This window comes from Heterobasidion irregulare, assembly GCF_000320585.1.
Source record: "Heterobasidion irregulare TC 32-1 unplaced genomic scaffold scaffold_10, whole genome shotgun sequence".
In the NCBI taxonomy this organism is placed as follows: domain Eukaryota; kingdom Fungi; phylum Basidiomycota; class Agaricomycetes; order Russulales; family Bondarzewiaceae; genus Heterobasidion; species Heterobasidion irregulare.
Window position 1 is genome coordinate 16,745 of NW_009258206.1, and position 15,956 is coordinate 32,700.

Consider the following 15,956-nt stretch of genomic DNA (forward strand, 5'->3'; position numbering starts at 1 on the left):
CTCCCGCTCGACTCGCTCTCCGCCATTCCCGCTTTCCTGTTCGACCCACGCAGATATCTCGACTGTGGCATCCCGATGATCACATACTCAGCCCTCGATGTTTCCGCCCTCGATGCTAAGCCTGGTCACCCCTCGTTGTTTTTCTTCTTTAGCACACACCACTCAGACGATGCAGATGATGCGGATGATTCATGCACAGCACTCTAGACATGCCAGATGTACCGATGAGTCCGACCTGGGCACTGAGGGAAGATGGCTGTCGAACTGCATACACATATTGTCTGTATTATCTGTGTTGTTTAAGTATTGTCTATCCAACTAGATTGCTTGCCCGTTGTCCACATTGCCTGCTAATCATCTATATCCTCATGTGTGGTTTCTGTTACCGGTATGTTTCCCTGGTCCCTCTTAGTATCTATTGTCTAGGACATCTGCTGTTGCCTGAGATGGCTGTATGCTGTCGGAGATACCTCGTATTGTCAATGCCGACTGTATGTAACCTCACCTCACCTCACCTAATCTGACCTGACTTTGTCTGAGGGACCTGCTGTTATCTAGAAGGCTGCACGACGTCTGAGATGTCGCATCTTGTCTAGGACACAGGCAGGATGTCTGTGATGACTGCACGACATCTGAGATGTCGCATCTCGTCTAGGACGCAGGCAGGACGTCTGTGACGACTGCCTGATGTCTGAGACGTCGCGTCTCGTCTTAGACGACTGCTAGTCGTCAGGGACGTCCTCATGTCACCAGCACTGGCTGCACGACGTCTGAGATGTCGCGTCTCGTCTAGGACGCAGGCAGGACGTCTGTGACGGCTGCGCAATGTCTGAGACGACTGCACGACATCTGAGACGTCGCGTCTCGTCTAGGACGCAGGCAGGACGTCTGTGACGACTGCACAATGTCTGAGACGTCGCGTCTCGTCTAGGACGCAGGCAGGACGTCTGTGACGACTGCCTGACGTCTGAGACGTTGCGTCTCGTCTCAGACGACTGCTAGTCGTCAGGGACGTCCTCATGTCACTAGCACTGGCTGCACAACGTCTGAGACGTCGCGTCTCGTCTAGGACGCAGGCAGGACGTCTGTGACGACTGCCTGACGTCTCAGACGTCGCGTCTCGTCTCAGACGACTGCTGAGACATCTCGTCTCGTCTAGGATGCAGGCAGGACATCTGTGACGGCTGCGCAATGTCTGAGACGACTGCACGACATCTGAGACGTCGCGTCTCGTCTAGGACGCCGGCAGGACATCTGTGACGACTGCATGATGTCTGAGACGTCGCGTCTCGTCTAGGACGCAGGCAGGACGTCTGTGACGACTGCCTGACGTCTCAGACGTCGCGTCTCGTCTCAGACGACTGCTGAGACGTTGCGTCTCGTCTAGGACGCAGGCAGGACGTCTGTGACGACTGCCTGACGTCTCAGACGTCGCGTCTCGTCTCAGACGACTGCTGAGACATCTCGTCTCGTCTAGGATGCAGGCAGGACGTCTGTGACGACTGCACGACGTCTGAGACGTCCCCCCCTCGTCTGTGGTGAAAACAAGGTGTCTCTGATGATGGCCAGATGTCTGAGACGTTGCGTTTCGTCTAGGACGCAGGCAGGACGTCTGTGACGGCTGCGCAATGTCTGAGACGACTGCACGACATCTGAGACGTCGCGTCTCGTCTAGGACGCAGGCAGGACGTCTATGACGACTGCATGATGTCTGAGACGTCGCGTCTCGTCTAGGACGCAGGCAGGACGTCTGTGACGACTGCACGACGTCTGAGACGTCCCCCCCTCGTCTGTGGTGAAAACAAGGTGTCTCTGACGACGGCCAGATGTCTGAGACGTTGCGTTTCGTCTAGGATGCAGGCAGGACGTCTGTGACGACTGCCTGACGTCTAAGACGTCGCATCTCGTCTCAGACGACTGCTGAGACGTTGCGTCTCGTCTAGGACGCAGGCAGGACGTCCGTGACGACTGCTTGACGTCTCAGACGTCGCGTCTCGTCTTAGACAACTGCTGAGACGTTGCGTCTCGTCTAGGACGCAGGCAGGACGTCCGTGACGACTGCCTGACGTCTCAGACGTCGCGTCTCGTCTTAGACAACTGCTGAGACGTTGCGTCTCGTCTAGGACACAGGCAGGACGTCTGTGACGACTGCTGAGACGTCGCGTCTCGTCTAGGACACAGGCAGGACGTCTGTGACGACTGCACGACATCTGAGACGTCGCGTCTCGTCTAGGACGCAGGCAGGACGTCTGTGACGACTGCACGACGTCTGAGATGTCGCGTCTCGTCTAGGACACAGGCAGGACGTCTGTGACAACTGCACGACGTCTGAGACGTCGCGTCTTGTCTCAGACAACTGCTGAGACATTGCGTCTCGTCTGGGATGCAGGCAAGATATCTGTGACGACTACACAACATCTGAGACATTGTGTCTCGTCTCAGACAACTGCTAGTTGTCAGGGACATCCTCATGTCACCAGCACTGGCTGTACTCTCTCACCTAGCCTCTCACCTGACTCCTCACCTGCCTCCTCACCTGCCTCCTCACCTGCCTCCTCACCTGCCTCCTCACCTGCCTTCTCACATGTCTCCTCACCTGACTCCTCACCTGGCCCCTCACCTAGCCTCTCACCTGCCTCCTCACCTGGCCTCTCACCTGGCCTTTCACCTAGCCTCTCACCTGGCTCCTCACCTGCCCAACATCTTGGATTTTTTTCGTCTCGCCTACCATCCGCCTACCACCTCTTATAACTGCTTCTCCGACATGGTCAGCTTGACGAGGGTATCCTCAAGTGTCCGCTTATCATTCGCCCACGACTCCCACTCCTTGTCAAACGTGCGCTTCGTCTCCGCCATCGCCTCCCGAGACGCCGTCAGCTCCTGCTGGACGATGTGCAAGTTCTCCGACAGAGCAATATAGTCAGACTACAACCCAAGTCAGCCATCAACGCAAATGTCCAGCATCCAACGAAACATACCTTGTGCTTCACAAGCTGCGACTCCGTGGATGACTTGTAGTTATCATAAGTCGCATTCAAGCTCGCTAGCACTACTTCATTCGCCTGGCTGATATCTTGGAACTGCTGCACATGGCCTCGTGCATTCGCCAGGTCGAGTTCGGCAACCTTCAACGCAGCGCTGCGTTCATGAGTCAGTTAGCACCATAAGCCTCGCATTGGATATTAAAGGGCACAAAACACACCGAAGTTCTGCCACCTCAGCCTCGAGGTGCTGCTCCTTGCTCAGATGATCAGTGCCAGAGACCTCTGGCTGCGCGTCATTGTTCGCCAGAGCGCTGGCAGGCCTTCGCCGCTCGTACATGGCCAGCTTCTCCTCGTTGCCCTGGAGCTGGCGTGAAAGTTCTGCGACGCATTCCTCAAGATGCGGTTCGCTCATTTGAGTGCCGATCAACGACTCGTGGGTATGCGATAATTCCTACGCCTATAATTTGGTGCGCACCGATGAGTGAGGACACAGGGAAACGGGATGGGAACCAAGTGATAGCGACATGCACCTGCTAATCAACGCGCGGCTGCAGTTCTTTGACCTCAATCTCTTTCTTCAGTGTCAGATGCCTAACACTATCGCGTTCCTGGCTAAGTTGGCTCCTAAGATCCTGGCTGAAGCAACGAAATCAGATGGTAGTCGGCGCAGTCGAGATCTGGACCAGCATCTGCGCTGGTTTTGCAACCGATCGTCCCGTAGAAGAAGAGGATGTGGCTGATGGCCTGTCGAGAAGTCTCTGGCTTGCAGGCTAGCAGAGGATGTCGACATTGGCACGGACAGGGTGTGGACGAGGGATTGCGGAGACGGAAGAGGTACTGAGAGACGAGCATAGACCGAAGAGTTGGATTGAGAGCTGTTCATTACGATCGAGGTAGAGTGGTGCTCCTTCCACTTCGGGCGAAAAATTTCGCCCACAAATCGTGTGGGTGAACGGGCCTGAGTTCAAAATATAAATCTAAATACAACAAGAAAAATAATACAGGCTGTAGCTACAGAGGAGCACCTAAGAAAGTAGCTTCGAGGGAGGTGTATATGCACGCAAAGTACATGGAACGAGTCGCGCGGACTACATGCATATGCTATTGGCCGACAAATAGAAGATACAAGGGGAGAATGAGGCTGCAAGCCTGGGCATGTTGCGCGACTGTACTCTTGAGACTGCTGGAACAGTAAGAGCGCGTGTTCTGCTGCCATCGTACACTCGACTAGCTCGCTTGAGGCCCTCTAGCGTCATGTGTCCGACAACGTTCTGCCGAGAAGGCTGTTCGTGATGTCAAATGTCAGCATCAAGAGCACGAGAGAGGAGGAGAGGGAGAGGAGGAAAGAAGGAAATGAGGCCGGCGAAGGCGGCGGCCGCGTGCTGTCTGCGGCAGCCAGGCTCCCCACCAAGCCCAAATTCACCTTCGGCGAATTTGGGCTGTGGGGAGCCTGGCTGCCGCAGACAGCACGCGGCCGTTTCTGCAACATGACTTGTCCACCGGCACTTTTACGCCGCGTGGAGCGACTGGGCGCCCTGGACAGCGCGCCGCCAATTCTCGTCCTGCTTTGTCCTGCAACCAAGTGTCGACATTGAGCTGATCCGGCATTGTTTCAAGCGAGTCGTGGGTGGATGGAGAAGTGGGATGGTCCACAGGGCTAAGCGTGGTGGAGGACTGGGAAGGCGAAGGGTATAAGCGCGGAGGTGTGGGAGCGCGCGAGAGGCGAATTTGGGCCTCTTGTCGTGGTGCAACAGGTGGCGGTTGAGCGCACTGGGTGGCGGGAGTGCGTGGCATCGAGGGCGGGAGTGCGAACAGTCGAGGGTACGCAAGTCGAGGGAGGGGCGGGCGGATGGGAGGAGTAGTTGGTCCACACATGCGAGGAGGAGCCAGGGGGCTGAGAAGACGAATGCGTGGGGGTTCGAGGCGTGGATGTCGAGGGAGGGGCAGGCGGAAAGGACGATAACAGGAGGTACGTACCGTCGTACCGCTCTGCCTGCTCGATGAGCGTGTGTCCGTCACCATCGTCCCGTCGCTCCACCCTCGTCTCTCGACAGCCGCTGTCCCTCCTCTGCCTCTATCACCATCTGCTCCTTGTTCTTCTCTTCAACGTGCTCAACCTCGCATGATAAGATAGTCGCTTTGCTCCATGCGCCGTGAGACAGGATGGGCGCAGAGCAGTCGTTTAAAGAGAATGGCACTGACACGGATGTCGTGGATGTTGATGAGAAAAGAGAAAGCCGTGGAGATGGAAGAGGGTGTGGAAAGAGCGTGGAGTGGGTGCCCGGAGTATTGCAGCTGCAAACTGTAAGAAAAAACGCTATCAGCAGTGCGCACTTTCTCTGAGCATCTGTTGTCTGCTGGCGTCGTCGAGAGCATGCAGAGGAAGGGTTCAGAAGAAGAAAAAGCTCACTAATGAAATCCAAAATGTCCTGAGAGAGCAAAGAGACCTCGGCCGAGGAAGCATGTTGTGCTCGATGTTCAAATGTGCCGGGAGGATCGACGCGACGCGACGTGGCGGCGTGCTTGATCACGAGACGTTGGAGGGCACTGTGTGCCGACACAGTCGGAGGGAAAACTCCGACTGTGTTCCGACACAGTCGGACTGTGTGCCGACACAGTCGGACTGTGTGCCGACACAGTCGGACTGTGTGGCGCGACAATCAACGGACTGTGTGCGGCACGGCCGGACTGTGTGGCACAGATTCACCGCCAAATCTCGGACTGTCACCGAGAATCCGGACTGTGTGGCGCTGAACCAGCGCCAAAATCCGGACTGTGTGCGGTCTCGGCCGGACTGTGTGGCGCAACAGAGAGACTGTGCACAGTGTGACAACAGTGTGACGACTGTGCGCCCGCAATCTCCCGACTGTGTGCCGCCCTTTCCCGATGCTGACTAAACTGTGTCTCCCGGTTGCAGAATACCCTCAACATCACAAACAATTACATATCTCTCGATCCCCTCATCCAAATAATAAAATTAGGGTATAATCTGAAAGGTAGTGTATGTAGGAGCATTTTATTAGTTTTGTAATGGAAATAAAAGGAAAATCGTGGACTGGAGACTCGGTTTTTTGAGGTTTTCCCTCAATTCTGTATTCTGCCTATAACATCTTCAGTACTCCATGTCTACTAATGAAAATATTAGGGTACCATGACAAATACATTTTAAGCCTATTGAATCAGACAGAACTGTGTGCAACTTCAGATTTGGTTCCCAAAACCCAGACTGTGCTTCACACAGTCTGGTTTTAGGGGGTAGACTGTTTAAATCCATATCTATTGAACCCCTGATTCAATCTCACTGCTTCTGGGCCTCAAAGTTGGAGCAGGGTATGAAAATTACAGAAAGGATTTTTTGATATTTATACTTACATTTAATTGGCAACACAGTAGTTTCGGATATCGGTGGACTCAAAAGTGTCGGTAATACTACTAGCCACAGCGAGGCTCGTCATGTCAGCCGCGTATCAAGACTCAGCCAAGCTGATACGCGCCTGACATGACGAGCCTCTCCAGCCACAGCGAGGCTCGTCATGTCAGCCGCGTATCAAGACTCAGCCAAGCTAATACGCGGCTGACATGACAAGCCTCTCCAGCCGCAGCAAGGCTCATCATGTCAGCCGCGTATCGGGACTCATCCCTGTCAATACGCGGCTGACATGACGAGCCTCTCCAGCCGCAGTGAGGCTCGTCATGTCAGCCACATATCAGGACTCAGCCCTGCCAATACACGGCTGACATGACGAGCCTCTCCAGCCGCGGACAGGCTCGTCATGTCAGCCATGTATATTGGCATGGGTGGCTTCTTCACCTCTTAATGGCCTCTTTAGCCCTGCCATACCCCTGTCCTACCCTGAACCTTCTAGCTTTTCAGGTTAGAATAGCAGGTGCGTCGTCTTCTCCTTCCAAATCAACCGCGCGGTTTCCTCTCCCTGTCGTACCCAGGCGTCTTTTCGAGTTTCCTCGAACTGGGCGAACGCCTCTACGTGGCGACCAACAGTTAGCACTAGCGTGCCCTGGCTTTCCGCAGTTAGAACAGGAGGTGGTTTGCTTGCCGTCAAATTTTCTCTTTTGACTTTCGGCGTTACGCTTCCTGGTAGTATCAATGTCCATGTCAACCACCTGGTTGTTCATTCTGCGAGGGGCAGTTGTGGAGTTATAACGGACGGCTGGTTGGGTGTGGAAACGATTCAGGTAATCGCTGCGAAAGGAGGTGGAGTTGGCAAGGATGGCTTTTTGAGCGGATCTGGCTCTGAGTCGTCCGTCTATTTCGCAGGCTGTGTTAATCCAATCTTGGATGGTGTCCTTTGGTTGAACTTCTTTGTCATATATTTTGTCCATGACACGCGGGTCTAACCCGCGTTGGAAGTAAGGGACTTGTTCCTTGTCGGAGATGTCGGCATCGGTGGCGATGAGAATGAATTGGTTGGAGTATTCGTCAACCGTCATTCGTCCTTGGGAGAAGGCCATGAGGGCGCTTCGCGCTTTGTCTGTCTTGCCCGTTTCCCTAAATTGGAGCTTGAACTTTGTTAAAAAGTCCCTCCAGGTTCCTAGATCAGTGGGAGGGTCCGCTCCTACTGATTTGAGGAGGAAGTTCTCGGCCCAAGCTCCTGCCGTGCCATATCTCATGCATGAGAGTACCAAGGATATCTTGTCTTGATCGGTCTTGTACCGATCGGATTCTGCTGCGAAAAGAAGGAGGCATTGGAGCATGAATTTCTGGGATTCAATGCGGTTGCCTGTATAGTTGTCTAGGAGTTTGACCTTCCCTCTTCCGGGTTGTACTGTCGCGGAAGGGGGGTCTGTAGAAGTCGAAGCTTGTCCCGACATGTTGGCGAGCGGTTCGTTTCGGGTGTTGATCGGTGTTTGGTCTGGTGAGTCGGAGTCTGATTCCGAGGTTGTTTCCTCTTGCTCCGAGTCTTCGGGGATTACCGGCGCCGGTTCCCTGTATTGTGGGGCTAGTTCCCACTGAGCTTCTGTTTCGTTCCAAATATCCTCTTCTTCTGTTCCGTCTTCAAGGGTGAAGTAATAACGCCCGTTTCGGTATGAGCAGTTATCGTAATTCGGAGGGGCAGTTCCGTTATTGTCTTCGTAGACCCAGAAGTCCCCTTCGCGCCGGATAGGGCGATTGTTGTGACGGAGTTGGTTATTGATAAGTCTAGTGCCGGGTGGGTATTCCTGGCCTAGGTCTTGCTCCAGAGTGTATGCGGTAACGCTTTCTCGATGGGGGTCTATGTCCCCACTGAGCAAGGTTATGAGAGAGAGTGTGGCAGCAAGCTAGTGCGAGCAAGGTAGGGGCAGAAGAGTCTATTCTAGTGTTACGACTGCTCGTCGGTAACCCCAAGAGTAGGAGGTTCTTCCCTAGGTCACTCGTGGAGGATGTGTGGAACGGTGGTCTCGACTGTACGTGTAGCACAGGAGCCAGAAGTGTATTGCGATATAGCAATGAAGACTGTAGTAGGAAGACTACAGTGGATGAGGGTGCTGCGGTAGGAAGACCGCAGTGAACGAAGGGTACTGTAGGAAGACAGTACTGAACGAAGAGAATAGACTGAAGATCGTCAGCCTATTCTATGGGCCTTTTATACTACTTTGGGAAGTAGGGCGTGAGAATATCGAATATGTATCTGTAGGTATTCTCTAAGTCGTCTCTCTCAATAACGACTACTCTTGTGCTTCTCCGTTGGTCTCCTTCCGGCCAGGAGAGACTAGGAGGTTCATGCCCTGCGTGTGAGTAATTTATAAGGCGGCGTTCCATGCCTGCTAATACAAGGCCCGTGATACTCGACCAATGAGGGATGATCCATTGGGAGTGGATGACCAGGGTTAACATCTGTACCTTGGTGTACGCCTCAACCTGTGAGGCCGCGTGATATTTGTGATGATCGTATCGGAATAGACCGCCGTGTAGGCCCGATAGAATGTGATCATAACAGCGCCCATGGACAAGTAGGTTGATCGCTTTACGAAGGCTTAGGCCTACTTCTCCAGGCTACCAGTCATGACGCCCCAAGCAGTATCGCTCCCATACGGTGAGCTCATCTCCGGTGAGGTTGCAGCCAAATCCCAAGCAGTATTGTCCCCATACGGTGGACTCATCTCCGGTGAGGCAGTTTACGGCGTCCAGAGTTTGTTTTTCACAAATGTGGGCCTATGGTGGGGAATACCACGTGTAGTGTTGGGTTCGAGGCAAGGATGTGAAGAGAATTAGACTTGAAGGGTGCAGCGAGGAATAAGGAAGAGTCTGACTCCTTTCCCAAGTCTGTCCGTTCGCTTACACGAGTAGACATCAAGACCACAGCTGATATATTAGTCGGGTTGCGAGATATATCCACGACTGGCAGTTTTAAACGTCATGCGGGACGGTCCGTAGTTTATCGTCGTTTCGGACGATCCGTAGTTTAACGTCTTTGCGGACGTCAGTAGTTTTACATCGTTTCGGATGCGCTTCATCATCAACATGGAGTATCTGTGGGGAAAGATGTTTCTGCACGCCGGAATTTCCATCGGTTGTGTGCATAGGGCCATAGACCAGACTTTACCCGCTCCAGATTCCACTGAGGCATGATGGACGGTTTATACTATATCAAACCGGATAACTTGTAACGCCTCAAGGTTATGAGACCGCTCAGTTTAACACCGTGAGGTAGGCGGACCTGCAGTTTAACGCCGTGCATTAGGCGGGCTATCGTCTGACTATGTCCCTCGAGTCACGATAGGCTTTTCCTCCGAGGATGAGGGTAGTTTAATGTCATTTCGGACATTGTCGACATATTCTCGTCAAGAATGATGTCGACCGATGATCCCTATACTAAAAGGGACGAGTAGTTTAACGTCATCTCGGACGGTTGATGACCATGGTCTTGGTCAACAACCACAACTCCTATTCGGTAAGGAGCACGTAGTTTAATGTCATTGCGGACCGATTGACACCATGGCGGTCAATCCACAACTCCTATGCGGTAAGGAGCAAATAGTTTTGTGTCATTGCGGACGATTCAGCACCAGAGTGATGAATCACAACTCCCATGCGATCGGGAGCAAGTAGTTTAACGTCATTGCGGACGCATTGGTGTCCAGGGGATTGGACGTCAATGACAACCCCTAGGTTCAGGGGCACTAGTTTAACGTCGTTTCGGACGCGCGGTATCTTGTCAAGATCGCCACGCACAATCCCTAGAACGAAGGGACGGTAGTTTTACATCGTTGCGGATGCCCGTAGTTTACCGTCATTGCGGACGTCGATGCCATTGGCCTCGAACAATCCCTATGTGGAAAGGGACAATAGTTTAGCGTCATCGCGGACGCTGTTTCGCCACAAATATTGTGGAAAAACAATGCTTAGTTTAACGTCATCCCGGACGCATCGTAGTTTACCGTCGTTGCGGACGAGTGACGGCGGAATAGACTTCGGATGAGTGGCCCGCTCTTGTCGTTCTTCCGCTATGTGGGCCAGATGAGAGTCGCGTGATCTAGTCCCTTCCTACTAGATTTTCGACTCGAGGCACGTGTCCTAGTTGCCTCCTGACTAGGTCTTGGAGCGGAATTTCTTGTACTTCGACTCCAGGACTAGACTGAGCGCTCCATGAAGAGATGCTTGCTCTTCCATGTCCCCAGACCCCTCGCTTGGATTTGAACCAAGACGACCCGATATTCTTTTACCGAAAAGCGAGTGAATATCGGAAGCGCTTCGACCTTTTATAGGCAGGGTTCTGTGACGCGAGTCCTTCCGCGCTTCGCCAGAATGCAACCACGCTCCTTTGGTCAATGGTAGTTTAACGTCATCTCGGACGGGGATAGTTTTCCGTCATTTCGGACGAGGGTAGTTTTCCGTCATTTCGGACGAAGACTAGTTTAACGTCATTGCGGACCCTAGTAGTTTATAGTCATTGCGGACCAAGCCTTTGGTAGTTTTACATCGTTCCGGATGTGATTTGTGGCCTCGCATCATTAGGAAGACTTGTGAGGTAGAGGCGGCCCGCTCTCTACATCATCTCATGCGCCAGCTGTAGGATCCCCTAATGCGGAAACGATCCTGTAAAACGGGAGATCCAAAGTGGGACGTCCCAAAACACCAGTCAGACCTTGACTGTGAGGGTTCACGATACGAGTTATGCATCATAATTTCTTGACTCGGACTTGCAACCGGTTATGTATGGGCACTTCGCTGTACCAAGGCGAAGGGCCTGCTTGTCGACACCTACGAGTAGAGTATATGTCATGTAGAGGGTTCCCTAATGCGGAAAAAACCCTGTAAAACTGAGGATCCAAATGGGACGCTCGATGCATCTGTCAGATTAACTCCTTGACAGCGAGGATGTGAAAGGTTCCGCCGTAGGTCGTACGTGGAATTATGCCCGCTGTTGTCCTTGATTCGTACCATCATTTGAACCTAGGACTAATGGTCAGGTACTTCCCCTGCCTTCTTATCTTTTCACAGTTTTAAGACATGCAGGTCCGATAGTTTAGACGTCATTCCGGACGCGCGGTAGTTTAACGTCTCTTTCGGACGAGGTCGTACAGTTTAACGTCTTGAGGGACGATCTTAGTTTTACGTCGTTGCGGACGATTGTAGTTTTACATCGTTTCGGATGTGACGTCGTGTCGGGGGAAGGAGTTCCTCAACTTCCTTACCCCCTTTCTTCTTCCTATGCCCTGTTATTAGTCCGTTTAATAATCAAAAGGTCCTTGATAATCCCCGCCCCCTTCGTCAGGTCGGTAGTAGGGGTCCGCCTCGTCGTAATTTCCCGGATCGTCTAGAGCATCCCATGCATCGAGCTCGGATCTAGTCCAAGAGCTATTTCTTCAAGCCTCCGAATCAATGCGGCGAGTTCTGCGGCTACTTCGGTTATCCTCTCTTTCGTTCGTATGAAATCGAGCACTAGGAGGAGGCGATCTAGGCCGGTGTCGAACACTCCGGCCAGCAGTTGTTCCGCGTTCGAGGGTTGCCTGGCTTCCCCGACTCCGCCTTCCCTCATTTCTTCGATAGACGGGCGGTTCCTCCTCGTCGGTATTTCCTTGGGATAGGGGAAAACCTCGTATCCGGTGAGAGGGGGGAGTCGCGGTATGGCTATGCGCTGTAGGAACCTCTCGTTGTCTCGGTGGAGGGCGCTCCACGATCGTACGCGGAATCCTCCTTGGATTTGGTACAGGCGTGGGATGTTCTCCGGGACGTGGTACGTTCCAAGTGACAACTCGGAAAGGGTCGGTTCTGCTTGGCTGGACGTTTCCCAGTTCTCCTCCGAAGAGGAGAGCTGGAAGGAGCTCTCGGTTGACGTATTGGGAGAACTCGTCAGGGTGGATGAGGAGGGCTCGGGGTCGCCCGTTATTGTGGGTGTACCAGGAGGCTGTGTCCGGGTCGGTTTGGAGGGCGAGCGTTCTAATCTGGAGACTGGCACTAGCCAGTCGTCGAGGTACGTCGCTATGTTCATTCCCGGGTTGTCCTGCCGAGAAGTTAGCGAGTCTTTGGAGGGCCATGGCTGTGGCCATTTGTATTACCGTGGAGATGGTGTTCCGCTGGAGGAGCGCGTCCGCGTGTCGCTCCAGTTCTCCGGCGTGAGGATCTGTACGAGGGGTAGGTCCTCCCATGGAGCTGGGAATCGGTCCACTAGTTGGTACTGGCGGAAGTGCAGTTTCTGATAGAACTGGTATTGGTTCAGCTTCTCCATGGCTTGGGAGTTGAGCTGTCGTTCTTGCTCGAAATCCCGAGGGACCTGCAACTCCACTATTTGGCGTGCCTTCACTAGGAGGTGGAACTCCCACTGGTAATTGGCCAAGGCTCGACTGGTTTCGGTCATCAGGGTTCTCATGCCGTGGTGCATCTCGTGAGGCCCTCTCCGGTGAGGGTCTTCGGGTTCTTTCCCTTTCTTTGAACTTGGCATAGTCTTCGGCGTCGTCGTCGGAGAAGTTGTTGAGATGAGGGGTGAGGAGGACGCCGGTAGATCCTGGTTGTTGAGGACTTGTTCCTCTATCAATTCGTCCAGCATCTGGTCGGTGAGGACTTGTTCCTCTTTCCACTCGTTCGACATCTGGATTGGCGACCATAAGGACGACATCGGGGGAGGAGTTTCTGGATGGAGACGAAGCATCGTGGTCGTCGTGGAGGAGCATTCGAAATGGGGGATGTGTTTGAGAGGGAAGAAGGTGAGAAGATGTTCTTGTTGGAGTCCTCTTGTCACTCCTTTTATAATCTTTCGTCCCTCCTCTCAGGCTGTTCCCGGACGGGGTTTGTCTGGGTATTGGTCATGGAAATCTTTCATGGCTTCTTCCGCTGTTCCCTTTAGGAGAGTGTAGGGCTCCCAGGTGTTGTCTGCTTCGGGATATCCCATCCATTTGACCAAGTATTTGGTTCCCCGTCCTTGCCGTTTTGAATCCACGATCATTTCTACTTCGTAATGTTCTTCATCGTTCAATACCTCCGGTATTGGTCGCGCGAAGTTTTCTCCGTGGGCTTCGGTTTCTCTATATTTGGTGAGCACGGCGGCGTGGAACACCGGGTGGATTTTCCACTGCGGAGGAATTTGGAGCTTGTACGCCAGGGTTCCTACTTTTCCCAGTATCTTGAAGGGGCCATATCGCCTAGGGGCGAGCTTGAACTTAGGATGGGTTGTCCGAATATGGGTTCCTTCTAACCATACTTGGTCTCCTTCCTCCCATTGGGGAAGTTTCCTGTGAAGATCCCGGTCTTTGGCGTAATTGCTGGCTATTTGTAAGCTAGCAGCGGCTTCTTCCTGAACTTCTGTGATCGTCCTAATGCGTTCAGCTACCGCAGGTACTTTTGTCTCCAGCGCCGTGTCAGCTGAATAGGGGGGGTTGAAACCGTATAGCACTTCGAAAGGGGATTTCCCGGTGGCCGAGTGTTTCCGTGTGTTGTGTGAGAATTCGGCGAACGGCAAAAGGTCTACCCAATTGTCCTGATGGTAGTTGCAGAACGTTCTCAGGAATTGCTCGATCTCCTAGTTTACCCGTTCCGTCTCTCCATCTGTTTGGGGATGATACGCCGTGCTGAGAGCGGCGGTGATTCCTAGCCGTTTCCAGAGTTCTCGGGTGAATTTGGCCGCAAATTGAGGGCCCCGATCGGACACTATTTTGGTCGGCAGTCCATGTCGATTGAAAACGTTGTTTTGGAAAAGCACGGTTGTTTCTTCTGCCGTGATCGTTTTCTTGCATGGGGTGATGACTATGCCTTTTGACAGACCTTGATCCACTACCACGTTAATTGAGTCGAAACCTTTGCTTTCGGGTAGGTCCGTGACGAAATCTGTCGAGATGAATCGCCAAGGAACGTTGGTGGTTTCCAGAGGGTGGATAGGTGGGTGTGTCTTGTGTGTCAAATTCTTCGTAGACTGGCATATGGCACATCCATCCACATATTCGTGGACGAATTTAGTCATGTTTTGCCACCAGTAGTGTCGTTGCACCATTTCCAATGTTTTTGCTCTACCCGGGTGTCCTACCGCGGGTGCGTCGTGATGTGTTTTGACGATGAGTCTTCGGATGACGTTGTCTTTGGGGACGCATATGTGGCCGTTGCGTCTGGTGATTCCGTCTTCATATGTCCAATGTCCCAGTAATCCTCTCATCCCTTGTGGTCCTACTCATAAGAGCTTTGCGAGGGCTACTCTCGTTAAGGCATCATGTTCCGATTTCGAGTGTCGGATGAGGGAAATGAGGTTTGAGGAGGCGATTTCCGTGGACTTTATATGTCGTGTCGGGGGTGGTTTTACCAATGTTTCGTCGGATTTGTTGAAAAGCTTGGCCGGGAGTAAAATTTGAGATTTGTTGTCAGATTCTACCCCCTCACTTAGATCTGGACGCCTGGACAGAGCATCGGAGTGATTTGTTGATCCTGCTTTATAGCTGAGTGTAAAGTCGAATCTGCTCAAATAAAGGCTCCAACGGGCGTGTCGTCGTGATAGGTCTCGCGCCGTTTGGAAATGTTCCAGGTTTTTATGATCTGTCCAAATCTCGAAGGGGTGTCGCGCGCCTTCGAGGTAGTGATTCCAGTGTTCCAATGCTTTTATTATAGCCAAGAGTTCCCGGTCGTGAACATCGTAATTCCGCTCTGCTGGTGAAAACGATCCAGAGAGGAAAGCGACTGGGTGCCAGTCGCCATCTTTTCCTTCTTGTAGGAGGGTGGCTCCATAGGCGATTAGTGATGCGTCCGTTACTAATCGATATGGGTGCATGGGATCTGGATAGTTCAAGACGGGTTTACTGATAAAAGCTTTCTTTAACCGTTCGAAAGCCTCTTGGCATTTTGCAGTCCAGTTCCATTTCTCGTCCTTTTTGGTAAGGTCATGTAGGGGGCGCGCGATGAGTGAGAACTTGTCAATGAAACGCCTGTAAAAATTTCCTAGGCCCAGGAAGGAGCGAATGTCGCGGACTGTGCGTGGGGTTGGCCAATCTTTTATTGCGTCCACCTTTGAGTCCTCCATGGCGACATGGTCTTTTGAAATTGTATATCCCAGATATTGGAGCTTTTCCTTGTAAAACTCACATTTTTCGGGTTTCAAGTATAGATCGTTGTCGCGTAGGATTTGGAAAACTTGGTTTAGGATTTTAACGTGTTCCGCCATGTTTTTGGAGAAAACGAGGATGTCGTCCATATATACGGTTATCTTCCGGGCTGTGATGAGCTCCCTGAAGATCATGTTCATCATAGCTTGGAAGGTGGCTGGTGAGTTGGTTAGGCCGAAGAACATCACCGTAGGTTCGTAAGAACCTAACGGAGTGATGAAGCTCGCCTTCCACTCATCTCCCTCTTTGATGCGTATATTGTTGTATCCCCATCGCACATCCAATTTGCTAAAAATGATGGCCCCTTTTATCACGTCCAGTAGTTCTTGGATTAGTGGAAGGGGGCACACATTCGGGATGGTGTGCGAATTCAAGTGGCGATAGTCCTGTACCGGGCGTAGTTTTCCATCCTTTTTTCCTATAAAGAAAAATGGGGCTGCTGTTTGCGAGGTG

General features: G+C 52.5%; 5 protein-coding genes across 5 annotated transcripts; all 5 read right to left on the reverse strand.

The window, feature by feature from the left end:
* Nucleotides 1-2,745: 2,745 nt before the first annotated feature.
* HETIRDRAFT_327347 (uncharacterized protein) lies at nucleotides 2,746-3,137 on the reverse strand (the record flags this gene model as incomplete). The annotated part of the gene is made up of 2 exons (XM_009552248.1): nucleotides 2,746-2,925; nucleotides 2,979-3,137. Coding segments are annotated over 2 exons (339 nt in total), but the record flags the coding sequence as incomplete, so codon positions are not given.
* A 1,226-nt stretch (nucleotides 3,138-4,363) lies between these two features.
* On the reverse strand, nucleotides 4,364-5,452 carry HETIRDRAFT_388559 (uncharacterized protein; the record flags this gene model as incomplete). Its single annotated transcript, XM_009552249.1, has 3 exons — nucleotides 5,395-5,452; nucleotides 4,471-5,286; nucleotides 4,364-4,383 (listed from the first exon to the last, which is right to left on the reverse strand). Coding segments are annotated over exons 2-3 (555 nt in total), but the record flags the coding sequence as incomplete, so codon positions are not given.
* On the reverse strand, nucleotides 5,167-5,448 carry HETIRDRAFT_421207 (uncharacterized protein; the record flags this gene model as incomplete). The annotated part of the gene is made up of 2 exons (XM_009552250.1): nucleotides 5,167-5,286; nucleotides 5,395-5,448. The coding sequence occupies 2 exons, from the start codon at nucleotides 5,446-5,448 to the stop codon at nucleotides 5,167-5,169; spliced, it is 174 nt and encodes a 57-aa protein (XP_009550545.1).
* A 1,402-nt stretch (nucleotides 5,453-6,854) lies between the features above and the next one.
* On the reverse strand, nucleotides 6,855-7,814 carry HETIRDRAFT_327345 (uncharacterized protein; the record flags this gene model as incomplete). Its single annotated transcript, XM_009552251.1, has 1 exon — nucleotides 6,855-7,814. The coding sequence occupies one exon, from the start codon at nucleotides 7,812-7,814 to the stop codon at nucleotides 6,855-6,857; it is 960 nt and encodes a 319-aa protein (XP_009550546.1).
* A 3,975-nt stretch (nucleotides 7,815-11,789) lies between these two features.
* Nucleotides 11,790-13,094, reverse strand: HETIRDRAFT_174343 (uncharacterized protein; the record flags this gene model as incomplete). The annotated part of the gene is made up of 1 exon (XM_009552252.1): nucleotides 11,790-13,094. The coding sequence occupies one exon, from the start codon at nucleotides 13,092-13,094 to the stop codon at nucleotides 11,790-11,792; it is 1,305 nt and encodes a 434-aa protein (XP_009550547.1).
* Nucleotides 13,095-15,956: the final 2,862 nt, after the last annotated feature.